At 40.6% G+C, this 22,740-nt stretch overlaps 1 protein-coding gene across 1 annotated transcript; it reads right to left on the reverse strand.

Annotated features, from left to right (window-relative positions):
- Positions 1-657: 657 nt before the first annotated feature.
- gabrg1 (gamma-aminobutyric acid type A receptor subunit gamma1) lies at positions 658-16,055 on the reverse strand. Its single transcript, XM_062397569.1, has 9 exons — positions 16,018-16,055; positions 7,588-7,748; positions 6,869-6,936; positions 5,406-5,626; positions 5,027-5,109; positions 3,447-3,584; positions 2,368-2,520; positions 1,016-1,218; positions 658-939 (listed from the first exon to the last, which is right to left on the reverse strand). The coding sequence occupies exons 1-9, from the start codon at positions 16,053-16,055 to the stop codon at positions 658-660; spliced, it is 1,347 nt and encodes a 448-aa protein (XP_062253553.1).
- Positions 16,056-22,740: the final 6,685 nt, after the last annotated feature.

A 22,740-nucleotide genomic window follows, 5' to 3' on the forward strand; every position in this document is an offset into this window, starting at 1 on the left:
GTGGATTTTTCTTAGCACGGTTGACTCAAATTATGCTGGAGGGATTAAATGTGGGAACAAAGGAGGTTTAATGATGTTTACCTTTCCAACTGGCTGCCACAGTGGGAAAGTGGCAGGGAATATATATATATTGATCTATGGATTTTTGGGATGGAAAAGTAGGAGATGTAAAGGCAAATAAGATGTTTTTCCTAACGTCTCAAAGGTATATTTAAAGATTAAGAAAACCACCTTGATGTAGTACTAGTTGCAATAATTTTTGCAGTTACAACAGAGCCATAAGTTACATGAGTTAAAAATATGACAATTATTATTATAGATACTTCTACAACTACTACATTTGGGATTCCACAACAGATTTCATGGATGTAAGGTCAGAGGGTCATTTTAATTATTAGGGATTATGGACTGGGGACAATGAATATCCATTCTGTTCTTAATGGCATATGATCCAGTAGTGGCTGATCTATGTTGTGCTGCCATACCTCACTGCTAGCAGGTGAAAAAAAAGGCACAGTTATTTTTAATTTGTATTTAGATTTTAATTTAGTTGACCTTCTTGTCATAAATTTCCAAATTCTGCTATGTGAACATTTCTATTTCCGTGAAATGTTTGCAGATGTTAAACTTCAGTTGTCCTTCTGACTAATACTGGCTTTATAGATACAGATAACCTATCCAATAAACCAGATTGAAAAGGCCAAAAGCGGTGGGGAAGAATACTCGTGAGTAGGTATCAATCTTGGAAACGTGTACGTGCATCCTGTTTTCACGCCAGGCGCCTGAGCGGCAGTCGTCGAAGCAGCAGAAGAAGCTGGTGCAGTCTTTTCCGTCCAAACACTCAGAATCAAAATCATCCTCGTCATGATACGGCACAATGCTGTTCATCTGCAGCAGGGACGTTCCTGGTCGGATGTTCACCATGCTGGACGCTCTCTGCTGTGGAGGCGTTACACATTCAGTGGGCTCAAAAGGGAATGCCATCAATAAAAGAAAGAAGAGAAGTGTGGGCTACCTGTGTGTTAAGGCTGGCTTTAGACTTCTTGGTCTGTCGGTTGCTGGTGAAGTAGTGCAGAGTGCCATACTCCATGAGGGCAGCGAAGGTGAAGATGAAGCAAACAGAGACGAACAGGTCCATGGCAGTGACATAGGAAACCTTAGGCAGGGACTTTCTGGAGATGGTGCTGAGAGTCGTCATGGTGAGCACTGTGGTGATACCTAAATTGATTGATAAATTGATATTTGAACACAGTTGTATGCAAATGGTTGGCCACCCCTGGCACATTTACATTCTTAAATTATTTTGAAAATGAAAAAGTAAATGCAACCAATGAAGCAAGCTTAAAAAGGCATTGAATGCATTTTCAAGGGAAATGCACTGTTACTGGTATTTTTATATTGTAGATCAGAGCCATCGAAAAGCTCAGAGATTAGATTGAATTTTATGAGAGTGCCTTTGACTGGTTCATCCCCTATCTTTCTGATGGGAGTTTATCATGGTCAGTCAGTCCCTATAGGGACTGCTGGTATCACCTGTGGTGTGCTCCAGGGTTCCATACTTGGTCCATTACTATTTATGTTGTAGATGCATTGATTATATCATTAACACATTTTAAAGACATCTCCTACCACTGTTAAGCTAATGATATTCAGTTGTATGTTTCATTGATACCTGACATTGCTGCTAATATGTCTAATTTAGATTGTCTGACTGCCATTAAGGACTGGATGGCCAACATTTTCCACAACTAAATGCAGAGGCAACTGAGGTCCTCATTATTGCTTCAGACATCATAGCTTCCCTAAATTCCTGACTCTCCCTTCTGTTCAGACTAATCTCAAGAATAAGTCCATGCTCTTGGACCATCAGCCCCTGAAAACTTTAATCGTCTGACCAGTTACGTATAGTTCCTATAGACTAATGAAGGTTAAATTGAGCTCTCTGGCTCCATTCACCAAAGGTGCGTTAGGAGGAAAGGGAGGAGAATGTGTGCTGTGGGGCTGGAAATTGTTTAGGGTTGTGTGGCAGCCAGCACCACGGGAAACACTCATGGATAGAAAGAAGAATGAATTCAATCCAATGTCATATACTGCCTTCAGGTGCTTTTATGAATTTCATAGCTCTGATCAATTCAGTTTGTTATAATGACTGTGTGGTGGTGATTTGAATACAACCAACCGATCACATCACACTCTCATTCAAACAGCTCAGCCCTTTAAAAATAAGAACAGCAGGGAAAACAACAAATACATACATCTTTACGGTAGATTTCAACCTTTTTTAATTTAAACTGTCAAAGATTACTATGTTATATAAGTGCACTCTGACTCAGTTAAACTCTTTCTAACTTAGAGAATATATCAAACCTAGAGACGTGCGGGCTGGGACGGCATCCTTATTGATCCAGAAGGAAACCCAGGACAAGACTACGATCATGCTGCAGGGGATGTAGGTCTGGATGGTGAAGTACCCCATTCTTCGACTCAGGTCAAAGAAGATGGTCAGGACTACATATTCCCCTGGAAGTTGAACAGGAAGGTTAATCTAGATATCAAAGAATGACCAAAATCCCAGGTAAATAAGTGAGTGTTCAGACAGTAGTTTTCAGTTCAGAAAACCCAGTGAGGATGTATTTGAGATGCCATCGCTGGGATCACATTGGGAGGTGTCCATATTCTTTTAATAGTGTTAAATGATATACATGTATATTTGCATATAGAGCACGGGGGGGGGGGGGTTGCAATCATAAGTAGAGGCACATGTGGATACATTTTAATGTCAGATGTGAAAAGATGAACTTTTAGTGCCAGTTGATAATACCAAATCTGATCAGGGCCAACATGTGTTCGTGGATGGAGTTTTAATAGAACCCTTTTACAATTATTTTGAGCCATTTGTCATTATTTGTTAAGGTGTTGTGATGTAACAGGAGGTAGCTACATAATTGAAAATACTCTGATCCAATTTCCAGAAAGGCTTCTTGCCAGAGAGGCAAGTCTGTGTTTAAGAGTAACAGTTTTTAAAGCAATATTTATTATATATAAATTGAAAAACCCCCGTGTCAGGATCAGAAGAGAGAATTCCAGAGTGGTGACTGCTGGTCCTGCTGGGCCCCAGACTGGGATCTTAACATTGTGTGTGTTGTCGTGTGGTGTTGATAAACCTTATGGTTTGTGCTGTTTTAAATATTTTTTGTTGTTGTTTCATGTCAGTTGTGGTCAGTGATCTAACATGTTGTTCCCCCCATAGGGCCACTGAATCGTGGGGCCTCACAATTGGTTTGTAATAGAGTAAATCAAAGAAGCTGTGAATAGTGCTGAATTCTTGCTTACTCTACGATAAGGCTGCAAGACTAATTCCTTTTATGAAATATGAAACAGAACAGTTAATTTTTTCATGTAACCTTATTTTTAGATATAAATGGCTGAACTATAAGAGTTCTCACCTGATTGGGTGTGTGCCACATCCGAGCTGTTCCTCAACCCTACGAAGGCAAACTGATAGAGTCTCCAGTACCGCTGGTCGGCCACCTCTACCGCTCGTCTCTGCCACCGGTACATGATCTCATTTTTAGGATAACCATCTGCGGAACCCCCACACCCAACACAGTCACAGACTAAATGAGTTAGCAGCCACACTAACGCCTATGATATGTAACAGGAAGCTCACATCGGTCATTCAGAGCACTGCACATCACGGGTGAACAATGCACCAGGGCAAAGCAAAGGGAGCATTCAAGATGGAACTGACCTTCCCAGTCTCATGAAATTTCTACAAATGAGCAAGATGTCTTCAAATGCAAATAACAGTCCGTGTACTAACGCATGTGGTATGTTAAAGCTCTGACAGGCACTCCTGCAATAGTGTTTAGTAGGTTTGCTCAGGTAACACAGTGTAATCGCTCTACCTGAAAAGGGAAATTCCTTTTTCTTTATTTAATTAATCATTTTTGATTATATTATTATATAAATTATAACATGTTTAGTTATGTTTGCTTGTTGAGGATTCATGTTTATTTGAAATGAGCTTGTATTGCTTCCACAATCGATAATTTAACATTTAAATGGTGGAAAATCTAAATTGAGATTGAAATAATTTTTGAGTCTTCAAACCTAAACTATATTGTTTAAGTGCCTTCTAAAATTAAATGGATGAATAGGCAACATTCTTTAATCATTGTGTCCACAAATGTGTCTTTGTTAATGATTCTTCTGCATTCTATAATTACATAAACTGGCTCTATTCACAGACATTTTAAAATAACTTTTATATATACCTGTATATCTTATAATTAATAATAATATAATTAATATAAGTGTGCAATGCATCTTAAGTCATGTCATAAACCTGGAACACACCAAGGAGTAAACTCAGTGAAATCTCTTCTACTCTACATTCTCGGCAGACGAGGCATGGGAAGTGAATTGCTTCCTGCCACCAGAAAAAAACAAGATGGCTCTGTTCTTTGCCACTAGAAACTATGTACATGTTTAGCTGTATAGAGTGGTGAAGTGAAGTTTGATCACAAGTTGTCACTCTGGCATCATAATAAACTCCACTTGTGAACGGATCACCCTGGACACACATTAATGGGAGGTATGAACAAAGCCATAGTTCCAGTTACCACTTGTGCTCATTTTAAGATATTTGGTTTGACTGTACTGGTCCTGACATTTGCTCTCAACTCCAAGGAATGGTCTTTGCATTTCTCAATGGTATGTGTCCTGAGAGGCTAAAGCACAAGACAAGAGACAAATGAAGAATGACACAGACAGCATGAATCAGACTGGGAGAGTGTGCATAATGCATTAAGTCTGTCAGAGCAAATGGGACTGGGTGACCTCCTCTCTCTGCTCATGGAGCTGATGATTGATTGATACAGGCTTGGAGAGGGCAGCCTCAAGCAGATGGGTCGTTTTGCAAAGAAAAGAAACAAGGGCTTAGGCTCTATGCCCCTCTCTCTGGGCAAGTTGAGGTCGAGATGACGGGTTCGAAAATGGAAGGGGATAATGTTTGACCACCTACAGCTTGAAAACTCCAGGGGGCATGAGTGCTCATCCATTGGAAAGTTATGCAGCTTAAGGTAACACTCCGCATTTATAGTCAACCTGACAGAAACAGAATTGTGACAGAGAAAAAAGCAAGACTCAGCATTGTTTGATTCCCTCCCAAGTGGGACTGCACATTGCAAAGGAACTTTGTTCACTGTGTAATTATTCAAACAAATGTAGAAATAAATATGACAATTAGATTGTGCAGTGTTTAAACTGGTGTGACCTAAAATAGAACTACATGACAAAAAACACAGATGCACATACTAAAGCTGCACAGACGACAAAGATATTTCAAGAGTTGACACATCAACATTAAATACATTTGAAACCTGGCTGCAGAAGAGTCCTACCTCAGTGTGTACATGACCCTCCCATTGCTCCACAGCCTCAAGAGGCGGTTAGGAGTGGTGATCCAGTGGGCGTCGGATTTGCGTGAATTCCGGAAGAATGTGTCGGGAATCCAGATTTTGCCTACCATGTTACTGTTTAGCATTAGCAGCTTCATCGAGCTGTTGAACTTCAGTCGGCTGTCGTACCATGTCTGGGCAAAGAAGATGTCAATGGTGTATTCCTGCAACAGAGTTAAGATTAAGATTAAGATGCATTTATTAGTCCCAAACAAAAGCACAGACATGCAAAGGCACACTCATGCAGGTAGGGAAATTTAACCTCTGCTTTTGACCCATCTAGTGCAGGACACACAGAGCAGTGAGCGACCATGTACGGCGCCCGGGGAGCTGGTGTTGGGGGAGTAAGGTGCCTTGCTCAGGGGCACAAGACAGGGTAGGGACAATCCTCTTGGATTTTTGTACAGATCAATCCAGGTTCGTCTTTTTGTTGTTTCTCCGTGGAGTCGAACCAGAGACGAACATGAGACCTTTTCTGTCCATAGTCCAAGTTTCTGCCACTAGTCCATGCAGATACAGTCAGCTAGACATATACATTTTATAATAAAATTACAATAGCTATATTATACAAGAAGATATTTAAATTGTTACATCCAGCCCGTAGAGACTCTCTGATAGAGAATGAAGAGCCAACCAATGGACGTCTCTTATAGCACAATTATTGGGTCATAATATGAAGATTGACTTGAGGGACTAAAACAAATCTTTTCTACAAACATTGTTGATTACCATACATACAATGAAATCAGCCCTTTACTGAATCCATTACTCCAGTGACACTAGGTTTGACAATGTTTTAGTTGAGTATTTAATGGCACATTTTAAAATGCAACAAATTGAAGCATACAATCAAAATTCTTAACTCAGAGGCACATCAATATGGTTAATGCAACCAGGTGCAATGGAATATGAGTTAGCTTATATGAGTGATGTTTGCGAATCATGCTTTTAAAATATCCACTGAAAAATGTATTTGTTTGTGAAAAAAGTGATTTTTTTTTTATATATTTCTTTTACCAATCTAGTTTTGGTTGTTATGTCATCTTAATGCACCCAATTCTGGTTAAATGGCATCAACTGGAAAAAAATGCCACCAGCTGTCAACTCACCAAACCAGCTCCTCATATTCATATAATGTAGTGAATAGACATTTTATAATATTTAAGGTGGACATTTCAATGGAAATTGATCTTCAGTTTTCCTCAGTAGCTCAAAATGGAATATTATTGGAGAAATTATGTGGAATTCCAAATATTTGTGTCATGTGTTAAGGATCATTAAATTAACTGTCACACATGAGTATTGGATATAGTGCCTTCGATTACTGTACAGACATTCAAGGTCCCCAGAGGATGAATCCTAATGAATAAAATGATTAAACAGGAAGTCAGTGGAGGCAGTCTCACCATGTTGATGGGGTCCACTGGTCCGATGCTGTTGATATACACGGCTGTTTCAATCACTGTTGGCCTCACTGAAATATATCAGAAGGAAGACATCAACGTACACAGAACATATTTGTTAATTGACGTTATTATCATATATCACAAGGTGAACGATAGCATAGAACAGCTTATTACATGTCAAAATGTATGTGTATAGCCCAGAATCGCAAAGACCACACTTTCCTCAAGGCCAACAGAATCCTGTTATATTATTTTTATATTATCAGTAAGAAATTTAACAATTTATATAATTAAGCCTGGAAAACAGACCAATCAGCAAGCTTGTCGTTATTTGTTTTACATCCATCCTTAAAGGGGTCGAGCTAATCACAACTACTTATGAAAAATGGGCTGGGTTTGATACAATGACTGACAGATGAGCACCCAATGGGACTTGTCGTTAAGCATTTTCTTTAATAACCAGTGCTGGCTGCCACTGATGTGGAGAGGTCTGATAAATCCACAATAGAAACAGTATTTTGATTAGTTGTGGGTCTGCCCTGCGACTCCTGATAACACCCCTTATAAACTGAAAATGAACTGAAGCTCTCTCATTTGTAAATGCAAACGGGTCTAGAGATGCCAGACTTCAAATAAAGTATTTTGTGAAGAATTCCTAGAATCTCTATCTTAGCAAAAGAAACCTATGTAGCTGTAAAATAAAGAATAAATTGACTTGCCTCCGATGTCAGGGCGCAGTTTGTTGTCGTAGCCCAGCAGCAGTTTATTTAAGATCAAAGTCACATCACTCTCATAGACCTTCGGTGATAAGACCCAGGTCTTATTTATGGGCACATCTTCATAGTCCTCTTCTTCCTGTTTTATGGGCGAAAGCGCTGCACTGTGGAGTAGGAAAAAAACATGGTAAAAATTTGAAAAAGTCCCATCCCACTTCAGAACTGAGATTTCTGTCATTTCTCATTCATCATGGGGTCTGTTCCACGAAGCAGGTCTAACAAGCTCTGAAGTCTGTGTCTATGGACCCCAAGATTGGAAACTCCAAGTTTAATTTCCAGAACAGCTGACCAGAGTTAAATCTATCAACTCATTTAAACTCAGTGAAGCCAGAAGGATTAACATCTGGCTTTTTTAATGTGTGCTCAAGCGCTGAAATCCTGTTTATTAGAACATATGATTAGAAATATCTGTTCAGCTGTAACCTGATGGGGACAAAGTGCTGCTGGCACTGAGAGATGAACATATAACATAAGTTTATAGATCCATGACCGAACCTCATCATCTTAACCTTCACAGCCAAATGAGTTTAGTGAAGTTGCAGGTGAAAAAAAAGTATATTTCAAACTGTCAATTTTCAAATGTCTGTTTAACATAAAAAAATGTACTAAAGGGCTTTCAATGAATAAACCTTATCTTCAGAATCTCTGGAGGAGCCAATGTGTGAACACAGCAGGAGATCGTCCACAGAACCCCAAAATGTACAAAAATACAAAATACAACAATACAACAAGACTACAGACTGAATATCTTGGGATATAGAAGCGTTGCCGTACACGTGGAAGACACCAAGAAAGAGGTAAAGAGAGCTTTTGGTCATGAAGGCCGACGCCAATGTTTGAGCTGTGAACAAAAACATGTGATCTCCGCGGCAGAATTATTGTAACTTCCTGCCTCTCCATGCTGCACCACCTGAAACTATATAATTGTCATTGTGTCTTTATGTCTGGATTTAGTAAGCTGTGATTTTATAATTTTGGATATCATTAAATCCCAGGGTTCCCCTCATTTCAGGGTACACAACCTCAGTTTACTTAGCCCAATTTCTGGTACAGGGCCCTGGGGAATTTGCAGTGTGTAATAATGCACTTAATTCTATTTAGAATTTGTATAATGAAGCCCTTGAGGTGTTTCAGCTGTTCAGCAGTCTTCACTCAAAAGGTCTCTTCTGATGAATCAAATGAGCTTTAGTTTAATCCCTGCAGCTGTCTGCACTGTCTGTTTTCCTCCAAGTTAAGTGTGAATGTAACCACAGTGATTGTGCACTAGGCTCTGAGCACTTCTAAAAGGTCTCTGATACTGCCTGGGTGCAGCCTCTGTAGACAGACCGAAAGTGCTTCTGCTCTCCTGATGTGTGATTGACAGTCAGGTGGTGACCTCTTGACTTCTGAAAAGTGCTCGAGCCTAAATGCAACCTAATTTACATGTGGACTTGTCTCTATCTCTACTTCTACCTGCTGCATATATAAAAGTGATATATGTATATTTAAAACAATGTAACTGTCACTAGTCATATACCGAAATGTGTCCTTTACTTTGGCGTGGTTTCTAAACGATAAATGTTTGCTGCAATGTGAGGTTTCAGGTATGATCACTGTATTTCCTTGAATAAAGGTACAACTCTATATGCAAGTACATTATGAAACTGTGCATCTTCCTTTTTTCCAATAACACTAAACATCTTGATCAAACACAACCAAAGTTTTTTACAAAAGCTTGTTAAAACAGCAGAAACACTGCAGTGCTTTTACTTTGAAAGAGGTACGGGAAGTGTTGCAAATATTAATGTTTGTGAAATATTCAACAGATAAACATTAAAACTGTTGTGAAAGATCATTTTGATTATCTGTTCTGCAGTGAACTGCACAGTTCCTGGAGAAAATCTGCCAGACCTTGTTTCAAAAGATGGAAAATTGACTTTATTTAGTGGAATATATTGTTTTTGAATGACTGTATCTAATCCACTCCAGCAGGGATTGATAGTATTTTTTAAATATGTTGTCTTTTATCTGGTTGAAATAACACCATTTCTCCATATTGGTGCTCTTCCCCTGTTTATGTTACAAACTAATTTGGAAGATGTATATTATATGGCATAGATTTTTTTGCTTAATTTAACGGAATATTATATTTATATTTTTGAATGTCTGCATCCTATCTTGTATTAATTATTTTAAATTGTCAATGTTTGTTTTGGACACTGAATGCATGTGCACATACAATGCAGGCTGCATCCAAGCTTTTCCTCCAAGGACTTTTTTTCGTTTCGTTTTTTTTTTTGATGTTTTAAAGCAAACAGGGGTCAACAGAATGTATTTGGGTATTTGCCTAGTTTTGAATATGTCAATTTATTAATGGAAATGAAAATGAATGCGGACTTAACATTGTAACTAACTCTTAATATCCTGTTTGAAGGCAATACATTCTAATGAAGTTTATTACTACTATATGAAATACCTTTTTACTCAAGTACTTATTTTATGAGTACTTTTACTTCTCCTTGAGTCATTATAATTATGAATTAATAATTCTTTAACTTGAGTACTGTTTCTGTTTACCCAACCCCCCACTGTTCAGAATCATGTACGAGTGTGTGTTTCCCACTGTCCTCCCATGCTGGGTCTTTGCCAGGCAGCTACACTTGGCTGAACTCTCAGTCTGTGCCAAGCCACTCTTCTCTCTTGATGAACACGGACCTGATTCTGTGAAGAGACCTGGCGACTTGGCGTGATACAAAGACATGACCTTAACCATTGCACAGTAGCCCAGCACACTGTTATCCAACACTCATCTGAATCTGTGTCTATTTGGAAAATGGATAAATTGAAAAACAAAAAGCCTTGTTTAAAACCAAACAGCTTTGTTCTGGCTCAAATCCGTCTTCTGTGCAGCCTTGTCACTGCTGGGGAGAGGACATGAAGGCTAGAACCTAAAACTTGCAGCTTATCTGTGAAATCGACACTAGCACCCCGGTGGCGCCTACCCACTGGAAATGCAGACAATGGGTAGCTCAGCTGGGATTCCACCTCATCGTGTTCACCACATCCCAGAGATACAATCACTTGCTCACTCTGCTCCATTTAATGCAACTTTCTAATGCTGGAACTCTCCCTCCCACTGGTACCGTCACTTTCTTTTAGCATGTCAGGTTCAATCAATTGGTTTTATCTGTTTGTTTTATGAATCCTCTTTGTGTCAGAAAAATGCTTGTTATGTTAATTTTCTTCAAACTGAGCCCATTTCTTCATTTTCTGATTGTCACTTTTGAAGAGAATAACTAAAGAACAACTTCATAAACCATAAAAGCATAGATGGCCATTCCTGCCAAGACTCTCAATTGATAGATTTAGCCTGTTACAATAACCTGAATATGAAACAGTCAAGTAACACATTAGAGTCGCTGCCGGTTTGTATCTGTGACCCTTGAATGTTTCATTACAGTTTGATTTGAATCAAGTTTATTCTGATACCTGCTACCTTTAAGAAATGGCTCCCTGCGTGCACTCTGAGGTCAGACACTGACAAAAGCTTTTGCCTCCTCCTCCAGACTCTGCTTTTATATGTTAAGAAACTAATTCTCTGTAATTTCAAGAGTAGTGTTACAAACTCTTCTGTGTGATAAAGTTGAGATTTAAGCGCCGCAGGTAATGTTGTTACTATCTGCCACTGTCATAAAACAACAGAGTTGAAAAATGTGTAATAGAATTCACATCTCGAAACAACACATCATCGCAGTCTGTTAAAACATATTGATTATTTGTGGAACATATTGATACACATTTTCATTTGACTTGTTGCCAGCATTTCATGTTATTATGTCCTGCACTCTTATGACCTGAAAGGGGGAAAGACAGCAAATCCACGAGAATTTCAGACTGGACCTTACAGCCCATCAACACCAGCGTCTGCCCTGATTGAAACCTCTCCTGACATATTTCTAGGTGTCTTCTACCTACCTTTTTCAACCAGAGAAGGTTTGTTGCCTTTGTCGCCTTTTTCAAACTTCATCAACCCCCCCCCCCCCCCCCCCCCCACTTGCTAGTGGTAAATACTTTTCTCACATCAGCTCCTCCGAAAGTCTGCAAAAAGTGCGGAGGCTCTGAGTCAGACATTGGGGTTTGCACATACAGCCCCTCCAGAGAATGTCCGGACGATCTCGGCAAATTTGAATAATTTTGTTTGTTGCTAATAATCCTCCTTAGCATAAGAAAACTGTGCAAGCAAATTCAAAAGGATATTAGGTGAAAACTGAGGCAGATCGTGGCTCTATAAACTATGGAGGGTGTTTACTGAAGTCAGTTCAGTTACAAATGTTGACCTTCAGAACTGAATTTCTTCCAGATCTGGAGACCATCATGTGGAAAACAATTGTGTTCCTAGTTATAAGTTTCTTTACTCTGTCATTTCGGCCAGTAGTTTTTACATGGGAGCGATGAGAGGAAGTGAAGCTCATTATAACACACTGGGTCACAGCCTCCAGCACGGGGCCGCTTGTGCTCAGCTGAAGCTTAAAGTCACACATCTGATTGTTCTTGTTTCGATGCCGAGTGTTGATTCAACTGGCACCCTGGAGACTTTTCAGCCATGACTCACTGACTCCACTGCCGTTCAGTCAGTTCACCACCCAGTAGTGTGCTAATCAATGAGATGTGCCTGCAGTGGATGATGATTTTCATATTACATAAGAAGGTAAACATTTAAAGTGTGTGTGTGTGTGTGTATCTATCTAAAGCTGTGCATACAAGGTGATTCGAGCCTGTTTTTGAGGCGATTTCTAAAACAGGTTACCCATCTTAGATTTGGATTAAATTTCTCTGTTGTGCGTTGCTTGTTGTGCAGTGGAGGGGGGGGGGGGGGCGATCTGTGGGTTGGACAATAATAATCATTTCGGCCCAGTCTTCTCACTCTCACACTGATAAATCATAGTCACAAGTCGATTCCCTCACTGTGTCAGCAGCAACGATTTATCGCTGGTAGCAACTTCAAAGCAGGAAAGAACAAAAGGGAGGGAAAGGGGTTCAAAAAGTACGTTAATCAGAGTTTAGCTACTGAGAAATTTACAGTGTAGTAGCTTTAAATGTATTAGCCAGACCAACATGCCCCTGTCATCCTAGCCACAATGGGTCCATAAGCTGAGTGGGACATTTCAGCACCTGGAATGACACAATCCAATGTGTATGCCCGGCTTTAGTTGGGGGTGCTGGGGCTGCTGGTAAAGAAATAAGAGGAAACCGATATTAACGGGACTCAGGTTGGTATTTTATACTCATAGGGCACTTTATTAGGAACACTTGCACCTACACTATGCAATTGCACAATGAACCAATCACGTGGCAGCAATGCAATGCATAAAACCATACAAATGCAGGTAAGGAGCTTCAGTTGATGTTCAAATCAAACATTAGAATGGTAAAAAAATTGGCCAGATTAGTTTCAGCTGGCAGAAAGGCGTCTGTAACTCAGAAAACAACTGTTTACACCTGTGGTGAGTGAAAAAGCATGGAAATGCTCGAGCAGCTGCCGTCATTTGTATGCTACAGGAAGTGTTGTTGCTGACCAAGTGCATCCCATAATAAAGAGATGGACTTCCACATCTTCTCATGGCTGCTTCCGATTACTTGATTCATATGACTGATTGCATGGTGCTCTACTTCCTGCGGGAGTCTAAGCACCAAAGTTGTTTACAATAAATTAAGTGTCATTCTAAGCGACTCAGTCTCAATATGTCTAAAACCAAGGCAGGGAAGTGCAAATAACGGGCGCTGTTCAGTAGTGAAATGGTTTAGTAGAGATATGTCCATTAGGAATTAGAGCGGTTGCACATTGAGTGAGGTGTTTATTTGATTTTGATATTAATGTTAATATAAGCAAGGCAGGGAATGGTTCCATTTTTATACTGGATATTCAAATCAATTTAATTTGTATAGCGCCAAATTATATGTATATGTATTATAGATTATCTCAAGGCACTTTCCATGGTTAGGTTTTACAGTTATAGGAAACCCAATAGTTCCCACATGAGCACACTTTGGTGACTGTGGAGAGAAAAACTCCTAGCCTGGATGCCAGACGAACTTAGCCCCGCCCACAACATTTTAGGTCGGGAAGTTCGGTCTGGAGTCGCTCCGTTGAGGAGAAATTATGCCCGACCGGGCCAATCAGATTGTCAGGGCGGGCTTTATACGATGATGGACAGATGATCAACGGTAACGTAATCAACCACATCATCAAAGTGCCCTTGGGTTGAATTCGTTTTCAACAAACATGCCTGCCGCTGGAGAGCTGAGATGTGTAGATGCTGCCATTGAGTCTGTTTTAGAAGACATCGACAGCGCATTAATTTTGAAAGAGGAACAGAGAACGTGGAGGCGACGCCAAAGCACCACACTAATCCCTATTGCACAACGCTTGGCTGTTCACACTGGACACTGAAGCGACGCTGAACCGCCGGGCAGCGCTAATAATAACACCCATTGATCCAGTAGATTAAAAGCATATAATTACTTGTTGCTCCAACATTAAGCAACAGCGTCCCAACATGTGTCTTTCTTGGTGTTGTCTTTATACAACATGTTCCGAGGATCATACAACTCACTGTACTTCTCCACTTCAATTATAAATTTAATGTCATCCATGTTGAAGAACTTCGCTGTTTGTTCCGTTAAATGTCGGGTGTCGGGGGTAAATTACGTATATTCTCCACTCAAGCCTATGTGGAAAATACGTAGACTCAATGTCGGCGGCCATCTGCCTCTGCCGGATATCATTTTAGAAAACAGGGGGACACGTAAGGGGTCAAACCTGCAAGTAGAACCATGCTGGATTTTCAACTATTCCATCTTGTTTGGCATAAAATGAAAAAGCCTTAGTCAGTTCTGGAGTTAGTCCAACAGTGAACCAGGGTGACTGAAACACACACGTCTTGTGTGGACCTCACACATTAAAGCTCAGGGTTGATTTTGAACAACATAAGTGCTTCATCTGTTTTGCAGCCAAATCCAATACAATGACAGTGACCTTGTCTTCAAACGTTAAAAACAACAGAAACAAACTATAAAATGTCCACTCGTGTGATGTCATCCAAGTGTCCGTAAGCCCTGACATTCAAATTCGACTCAAAACAAGGTCATTTACACTGTGTGTTAACACCTAAATGTCCTCTGTGATCCTCCTCTGGAAAACGTATATTGACTGCACAGTGAAGCTGGACAGTGAACTGACAGGAAGCAGAGCATGCTTGATCGGAGGGGGATCAGTTTTTTGTAAATTAGACTACATCTGCACACTAAAGAGAAGATATTAACATCCATTCAAATTATACATATTAGGATGTATTATTGCAAGAACACAAGGGATTTAACGACAGGACCACATGCATGGTGGGAGTGTGGCCACCCTTGCCCTGGCAGCTGACCCTGGGTTTCTGGGTCCCTGGGTCCCTGGGTCCCTGGGTCACTGGGTCCAGTCTGATGGCTCAGTACCACCCTTACCCATTTTTCGGCCGGGAAAATCGCGTCAGACTTTATTTATTATATTTATTGTTTCATACCTGATTGCGTCACTCCCATTTTACTGGCCACACTGACACAAATACCAGTCCGGACCAACAGGTATTGTCCTTGTATTTCCAATTAGCCACTCCCGGCCTGTCCAAATCTTTCCTTAGCAGGGACATTCTACCCTTTTTTTTAAAATACTTTTTCCCAAAATTTCAGCTGCGCTTCTATGTCTAGGCATAACTGTAATTTTTGTCCTAAATGAGATATTAAAAAAGGAATTTATAGAACAAAATTTTGACCCGTTTTTCGTTTTGAAACAAAAAAACAATAGTTGTTACTTGTTTTTTTATGCTTTGGTTTTTTTTCGTCTCATAGTTACACATGAGGGATTATCAGATGATACCCAGACACAGTTGTCACATGCAGGGCAGTGGGCCGGTCCTCTCCAGGACACACTTCAAACCTGTGTGACCAAGTGACAAGGTTCCCTCAGGGCTCTGGTTCCAAACAGCAGATACATCCATCATCACCCACTTGACACGAGAACAGAACGTGCTAAGGGGCGATGCAGGTGTAACACCAACATACACTCAATAGATCAACGGGCTATCACACAAATTAGAAAGACATGTGGATCAAGGACGGTTCATTTGACTGATCATTTCTCCATGAAGCACAGGACCTCAGATGTTTTCCCTCCCAGGCCCTCGCTCACAAAGGGACCCTCCGAGCTGTGATCACAGGTACAACACAAAATGCTGGAACAATGACACAACAGCACCGCATGAACGTCGGCAGCCATTCACCGTGACAAACCTCCCTAATGCTGGAGACATGCATCATCCCCGATCACACCCACCGATCACACACACTCACCAGAGCCCGAGCAGGGCGAAGAGCATCCAGGGGTTCATGGCTTTGTGCTCCAAGGTCCTGACAAAGTGCCGCTTCATCCTCCTCCTCCTCCTCCTCCTCCACTGCGAGGGAACGAGCCTGTCGGTGTCCGCGGGAGCTGTGGGGAAAGCGGGTGTTCGTGTCGTCGGGTCGCGTCTGGATGCAGCCGATGCGGGTTAATTGAAGGGACGAGGGGATGTGAGCGATGCGTCCATGGTGTGTGTGTGTGAGAGAGAGAGAGAGGAGGGGGGGGGGGAACGTGGCAGAGTGCGCGAGGATGGAGAGCTGACTCTCCTCCAGTCCATCTGCAGTGCCGCTAACTGGTTGCGCTCACACGGCCGCCGCTAGAAGAAACTCCAATCTGTCTTTCCTCTTTAATGAAGACTGATGTGATCGCTGTACGTGTTTAGTATCGATCAGTACCATTCACCCTGACGATTCTGTGTCCAGTGACAGCAGACACCCGCTGCTGTGTGATCCATGGATGGTGCAGGACGCACTTCACCGTGTCCACTTTGGACAACCACCGGCTGAGAGGCTCCGAGCAGCTGGAGCAGCTGCACACTGGGTTCAGCGTGTTGCTCAAGGGCACCTTGACAGAGTAGTGAGAGGGTAGCGTGTCCTATTGTTGCCACGCTGTACTTTATGGGTCCTCAGTATATAGACAACATTTTGGTTCTATAGAGATCATATGGCCAAGTACTTATCATATGGCCAAGTACTTAAAAAAAACAACTCTAAATTATGCAACTATTAATTCCACCAACGTCTGTATGTGGAACGCATATCTCGCAAACCGTTCATCCTACGGTTTCACATTTTAAATAAATGTAAATGTATCCTGAATGGCCAAATTATGTGCAGTGTCGAATATGGTGTGATTGCACACAATATGTTCAATCATCATAAATAAAATTTGAATGAACAGGCAACCAGTGCTATAGTGGGGTTTGGCAGTGTTCTTACATTCACTAATAAACTACAGGCACTGGTTGTAAAGTTCTGCATCTACTAAAGTGTAGTAGATGCAGATCTCTGTCAAGGAAGCAATAACCATACAATATTATCCTCTGCAGCAATTTGTCAACAAGAGCAAGCGCAGTGTTAGTTTTTTTGCTTCAATGTTTCATATTGAGCTGAATTTCAGAGCTTTTATTTTGAAAAGTTATGAACCTGGGTCTAACATTTGTGTCAAGTGCTTAACAGACCTCTGAAATAGTCGACATGTTGTATATAGAAAATAACTGCAGTCAAGTCTGTATATATATATACTGTATATATACAAGCAGCGCACGTGAACCGTTAGAAAGCTAATTCAGTTTCATTTTATGAAAAGCACTGACTGCACTAGCTGTTTTATTGCGTATAAACCAGGTAGGAAAAACACAAAGACTTCTATATCCCCAGGCCTTGGTTAAGCACACAATACTTGTCGGTAAGATATGCTACTACCCGTTTTGATCTTCACATAGGATTGTTGGTAAGAAGTCGAACCTAGTCATACATACAAAAACACAATGCTAACTGAGACAGTTGATAACCAGTTTCATAATATAGTTTATCAATGTGGTCGATAATAGGTTCATTGATGAAAAATGATCCTGGTTATGTTGAGATTGTTTGTACAACAGGCCCCATGTGTATAGCTTCTTATTAGATATACTGTATAGATAATTGCTAGTGTTACGACCACATGGCTCAAGCATGGCATAACAAATTGGGAGACACGCAGTGACAAGTTTTTGGTATATTTATTTAACAATAAAAGGCCCTAACAAGGAAATTAAGTATCAGTGTAGGTGGCAGCTTAACTATGTGTAATGTGTTATGGACTGGTGTAATGAGAATGTACAACAAAACCAGAATGAAGACGATGAGGTTTGGCTGCAGCTTCAGTCACCCAGGCAGCGAGAGCCCGACAGGCTGGATGTCTTCCTCCTTTTATAGGCCAACCAGGCCAATCAGGTCAATCAGTTGCACCTGCTGCAGAAAGGGAAGATCCAAATGGCCCAAGTAGTGAAGTAGCGCCTCCCCCCACCTCACAGGGGAAGGACACCTTCCCTGACTGCCAGGGAAGGGGGACGTAACACTAGTTTGAGAGCCAAAGCTGAGCGGAGGAAGGTATATGATCCTTTGATTACTGACATAATGGAAATATTTCATAACGTTGCTGTAGCCTAAAGGGATAGTTTGCAGAAAAAGGAAAATCTACTCTTTATTTATGCACCACTATGTCGGTGGAGGGGTGGGTGAAGTGTTGGAGGCTGGAGTTTCAGAGGGAGACAACATTGCAGCCAAAACTAATACAATTGAAGTAACTGGTGACACCTTCAGACGTAGTAAAACAAAAATCTTAAAATGCCTAAATACTACTCCTGTCCGCAAGCTCAGATATTAAAATTTGACCCGAAATGGCATAATTTACACCCTATTAAGCAGAAAAGTCCAAAAATAACGATACTACCGCACAGCTCGTGCATGCCCTTGGGTGAGACCTTGTGTGCAGTGTGTGCTGTGTTTCCGGTGTGTGCATTCCGACCTGAACATGCCTTCAAGGAGGATATCAGAGGACATTCAGGCATAGTGGGGAGTAGATGATGACTGAATTGTCTCTTTTCTGTGAACTATCCCTTTAAGTTTGATTCAGCTGAGAAATGATTTATTTGAACCTGTTTATTATTGCTGACTCCGGCTGCAAACAGCCAGAGGGGCAGACAGGCAGATTGTTCACAAATAATGAAAGCATTGTGAATAGTCTCACTGATACCCCAGTCCAAAGCTGTGTGGATCTGAATGTCGCAGTGCTGCGCTGCTGGCTGTTGCAAGGGTACAGTGTGTACGGTGGGTAAGATCAAGCAATTAGTGTTAATTACTTTGTTGAGCACAAGTTGTGATCAGCCATTTGAACAAATGGCTGCAATGATTCATACCTAAACTGTGTGTGTGAACTGCACCTCTCAGTTGAAAGAAAGCTTGATGAGAGTTGTGAAGGAACACTTCAGCTGAAAGACACTATACACAAAGATATTTACAATATTCCTTTATTGCGTCCAGACTCTTGTGGTATCACAGTATGTATTTGGATGATGTGTGACAAGGGCAGTGGCAGAGACTTTAGGGTAAGGCAGGTTTATTTGAAACAAGGAAAATGCTGAATGTGCTTTAATATGGAGAGGAGAAATAATAGAACAACTTTTACAATACAGTGCAGTGGAGAAATTATGAAATTGGATTAAATACATGTGATGCATAAGAAAACAGTATCGATCGTTTTGAGAGAGAAGGAGAGAGAGTGTGTGAATTATAATGATTTGAATTACACTGACAGCTGAATGTGTTTACAAGGTTTTAATGGTTCTGGTAAATGGTTTTGTATTTATATAGTGCTTCTCTAGTCTTGATGACCACTCGAAGTGCTTTACAGTACAGTTTGACATACACCCATTCACACACATATTCATACCTATCATCTAATCGCAGCACTTTGTTATTCTATTGGGTCGGACTGGGAATCGAACTGCCGACCTTCAGGTTGGAGGAAGACCAATCTACCCCTCAGCATGTGTTAATGCATGTGTGTAGTGTGTACTTTTGTGTACCAAATATAGCATAAAGATAGAAACCACAATCCCCTTCTGTTTTATCGCCTGGGAGCACATATAACATAAAGTTTCAGTCTGTGTTTTGTTTGAAAAGAGTTGAATTATGAGGTTAAAGATCACTCGTGTTTGGACCTGGTCTGTGCTTTTGTCCACAGCTGACGCGTGCAGAGCTTGAGGGCTTTAAGTCTCAGTGTGAGTCAGCAGATGAAGGAGCGTGAAAGGATGGCCAGTAGTGGGGATAAGGTGGTGCGGCTGCAGATCAAAGACAGGTGCAGACAGGAGGGTGGATGTGCTGACGTGCTGTGGATGCTGTGCTGGGCCTGATTATAGCCTCTTCAGCAACACTCGCCTTTCAGCAGAACTCCTCTCTCAGCGAGGCTGTAGATGTGAACACTGCTTGGATTTGGAATGCCTCGAGGTTTGCTGACTTGTGTATGTGTGTTTGTGTGCATTAAGGGTATCTGGACACCTTTATGCAAAGTATTCAATTGGTTTTGTAGTCATAAAGTGCAGGACTTAAGCCAGGTGAAGCAAAGTGTACAGATAGAGATGCTCTAGATAATTTGGAGAACTTGATAACTATGCTATCCATGATCAGAAAAATAGTTTATATCTAGAAACTCATCCTCGGTCCTGTCCTACAATCATGGTTGAACTGCAGGCCAGAGTTCTCCCATCAGGCTAAAATGTGGTGTTAACTCTTACCCGGGAGATTGATTTGTTTATCTTGAATGGATAAATGTGTGCTCTTATTCTGAAAAATATAGTATATAGTATAACTTTGAAGTACTTTTACTTTAGTACTGAAGTATTTACTCATATGTCTTCTCTTCACTGCATTTCAGAGGGGATTTATTGTACTTTCGACCTCAAATATAATTTTGGATGTTAGCTACTTTTTAGATGAATCTTTTCCATTGAAGAAAATATGATGTGGTTTATTATTATATGTAAGTTTAGAGAATACAACAACTACTCTTTTGTTCCAACCTTTTGGTCCTGTAACCATCCATCCATTCATAATATCTTACAAGGAGTGAACATGCCAGGGAGTAGAGCTTTAATTTCCTGCACATTACTGAGACACTACATATAGTTCATGTTATAGTGAAGTGTTATCCCAGTGACATACACCACTACGGTATTTCTCGTAGAGGTGGTTCTGTTTCTTGAGCAGAGATCTGTATGTTCAATGGTTTTCTGCAAACTGGTGAGTCCTTATTACTTGACAACAGGTCAGATGCTCTGACAGTTAAGTCAGTTAAATGAGACTGTGCTTTGGTCTGTTCACCCTGTTGCACATCACAGTGAAAACAATGTTACAGATGACACTTTCGAGCAGCCTGAAAACAATGAGCCACATTGGCAGCCTAATGGTGGATGTGCTGAAAGATTCCTATTTCAGCAGGGATAGGCTTTCAGATTTGTAGTTTTCATATATTTGTGGGCCGAAGTAGCTTGACCCAACTCTGCAATCAGAATTAGAAAGAACGGTTTAAATTTCTGTTTGAATATTGTTTATTTAAAAAAACAGTGCAATGTCACTTTCACAGGGAACACCTCAAGAATAATGATACAAAGGAAATGTAAGTGAAAAGGGACGTGACTTTCTCCACCATCATTAACAGTCAGTGAGATACGTGTATTTAATGCAATTATAACTTTCTAAAGGTTTTTATTATTCATTAATTACATTTTTCCATCTGTGTATCAATTTCCCTAAAATAGAGAGGGCACACACACATTCATGTTATAATGTGAAGAAACTGAGCACACAGGTGGGCGATGGGTGGCTGGTGACTGATGTTCCCAGGAGGCAGCAGCAGGGTGTGCTGGGAGAGTGAACAGTAAATGTGCTACATGAGGTTACATACTGGGTCAGACTGGTGATGACAGCACGACGGCTGAGCTGATGAGAGCTTCACTGGACCGATTGGCTGAGCTGTTCCTGCAGGATGCTCCTAATAATGCGTTTCAAGACACTCGTTCAATACACACCACAGAAACAAATCTCACACACAAAACCCTTTAGAATCAACACTGAGATGATAGGCTGACGACTGAACAAACGTTTTAAACAGTAGTAGTAAGTGCCATGTAGATGAACATGAGAAGAGAACCTCAAATTAATAATATGATGTTAAACAAGATCCAGGATGATCTTAATGGCTCGATATTATTGATTGTTAAGGTTCTCATGTTGACCAAAAGATCTTGTTGAGTGTATGTGGAGACGGGTAATGTATTTCATGCTACTTTCTCAAACCACCTGGACCATCAGTGTTTATTTATATGTACATTTTATGCATGTGAAGTTCCAGTAACATTTAAAAACACAATATGATATGTCATGTAAAATGAAGAACTATTTAAATTTCACTGCTAAGGTCAGCGATCCAATTGAAGCCACTTTAACTCCATTGAAACCTTTGTTCAGGTGTCGGTTGTTCTACTCATCAAAGGCCGGTTAAAGTGAGTCAAATGCAGCCAGTTTTCAGCTGCACTAAAGCAAAGAGAAGCGAAGCTCCATCATTCAGAAACATGATCGTTGGTTTGTATCTGGATGGAAAGGTTCATGCTGCAGCAGGATGATGACCAAAGAAGAGGAAGGAGTCCTTCTTGTGATTGACTTTCCTAAACAGTCAGCTGCCCTCAGCCCTATTGGATATATATGGAGTAATAACATTGGCCATCAGGTTTTACGCAAACCTTGGGGCTTGAGTACGTTGACCAAGGAGCACTTAACAGGTCGTTTACTTTTAACACTGGAAGTCTCAGGAGAGCTCATAATAATGGACATGTATAGTTTTGACTATGTGAAGCTCCAGGAAATACACAGATCTAGTTTGATTAAGTTAATGTAGTTACTTCATCTTGGCAGTTGGTAAGGTCCTATATTGTTTTAGCAAAGCACTGACAAAATTTTGGCCTACAGTTTTTAGTTTATACGTTTTTTTCTTTCCCCCAAATTACAAGATATACACCTTATTATCACCGTATAATAATTTGTGAGCACAAATTAAATTTACAAATGAAAACAAAAATAAATAATACTATTTCTCAAAGCAAGTAATGCAAATTAGTCTGATTTGTTGAAAGTGAT

Source organism: Platichthys flesus, chromosome 10, assembly GCF_949316205.1.
Source record: "Platichthys flesus chromosome 10, fPlaFle2.1, whole genome shotgun sequence".
NCBI classification, from domain to species: Eukaryota; Metazoa; Chordata; class Actinopteri; order Pleuronectiformes; family Pleuronectidae; genus Platichthys; species Platichthys flesus.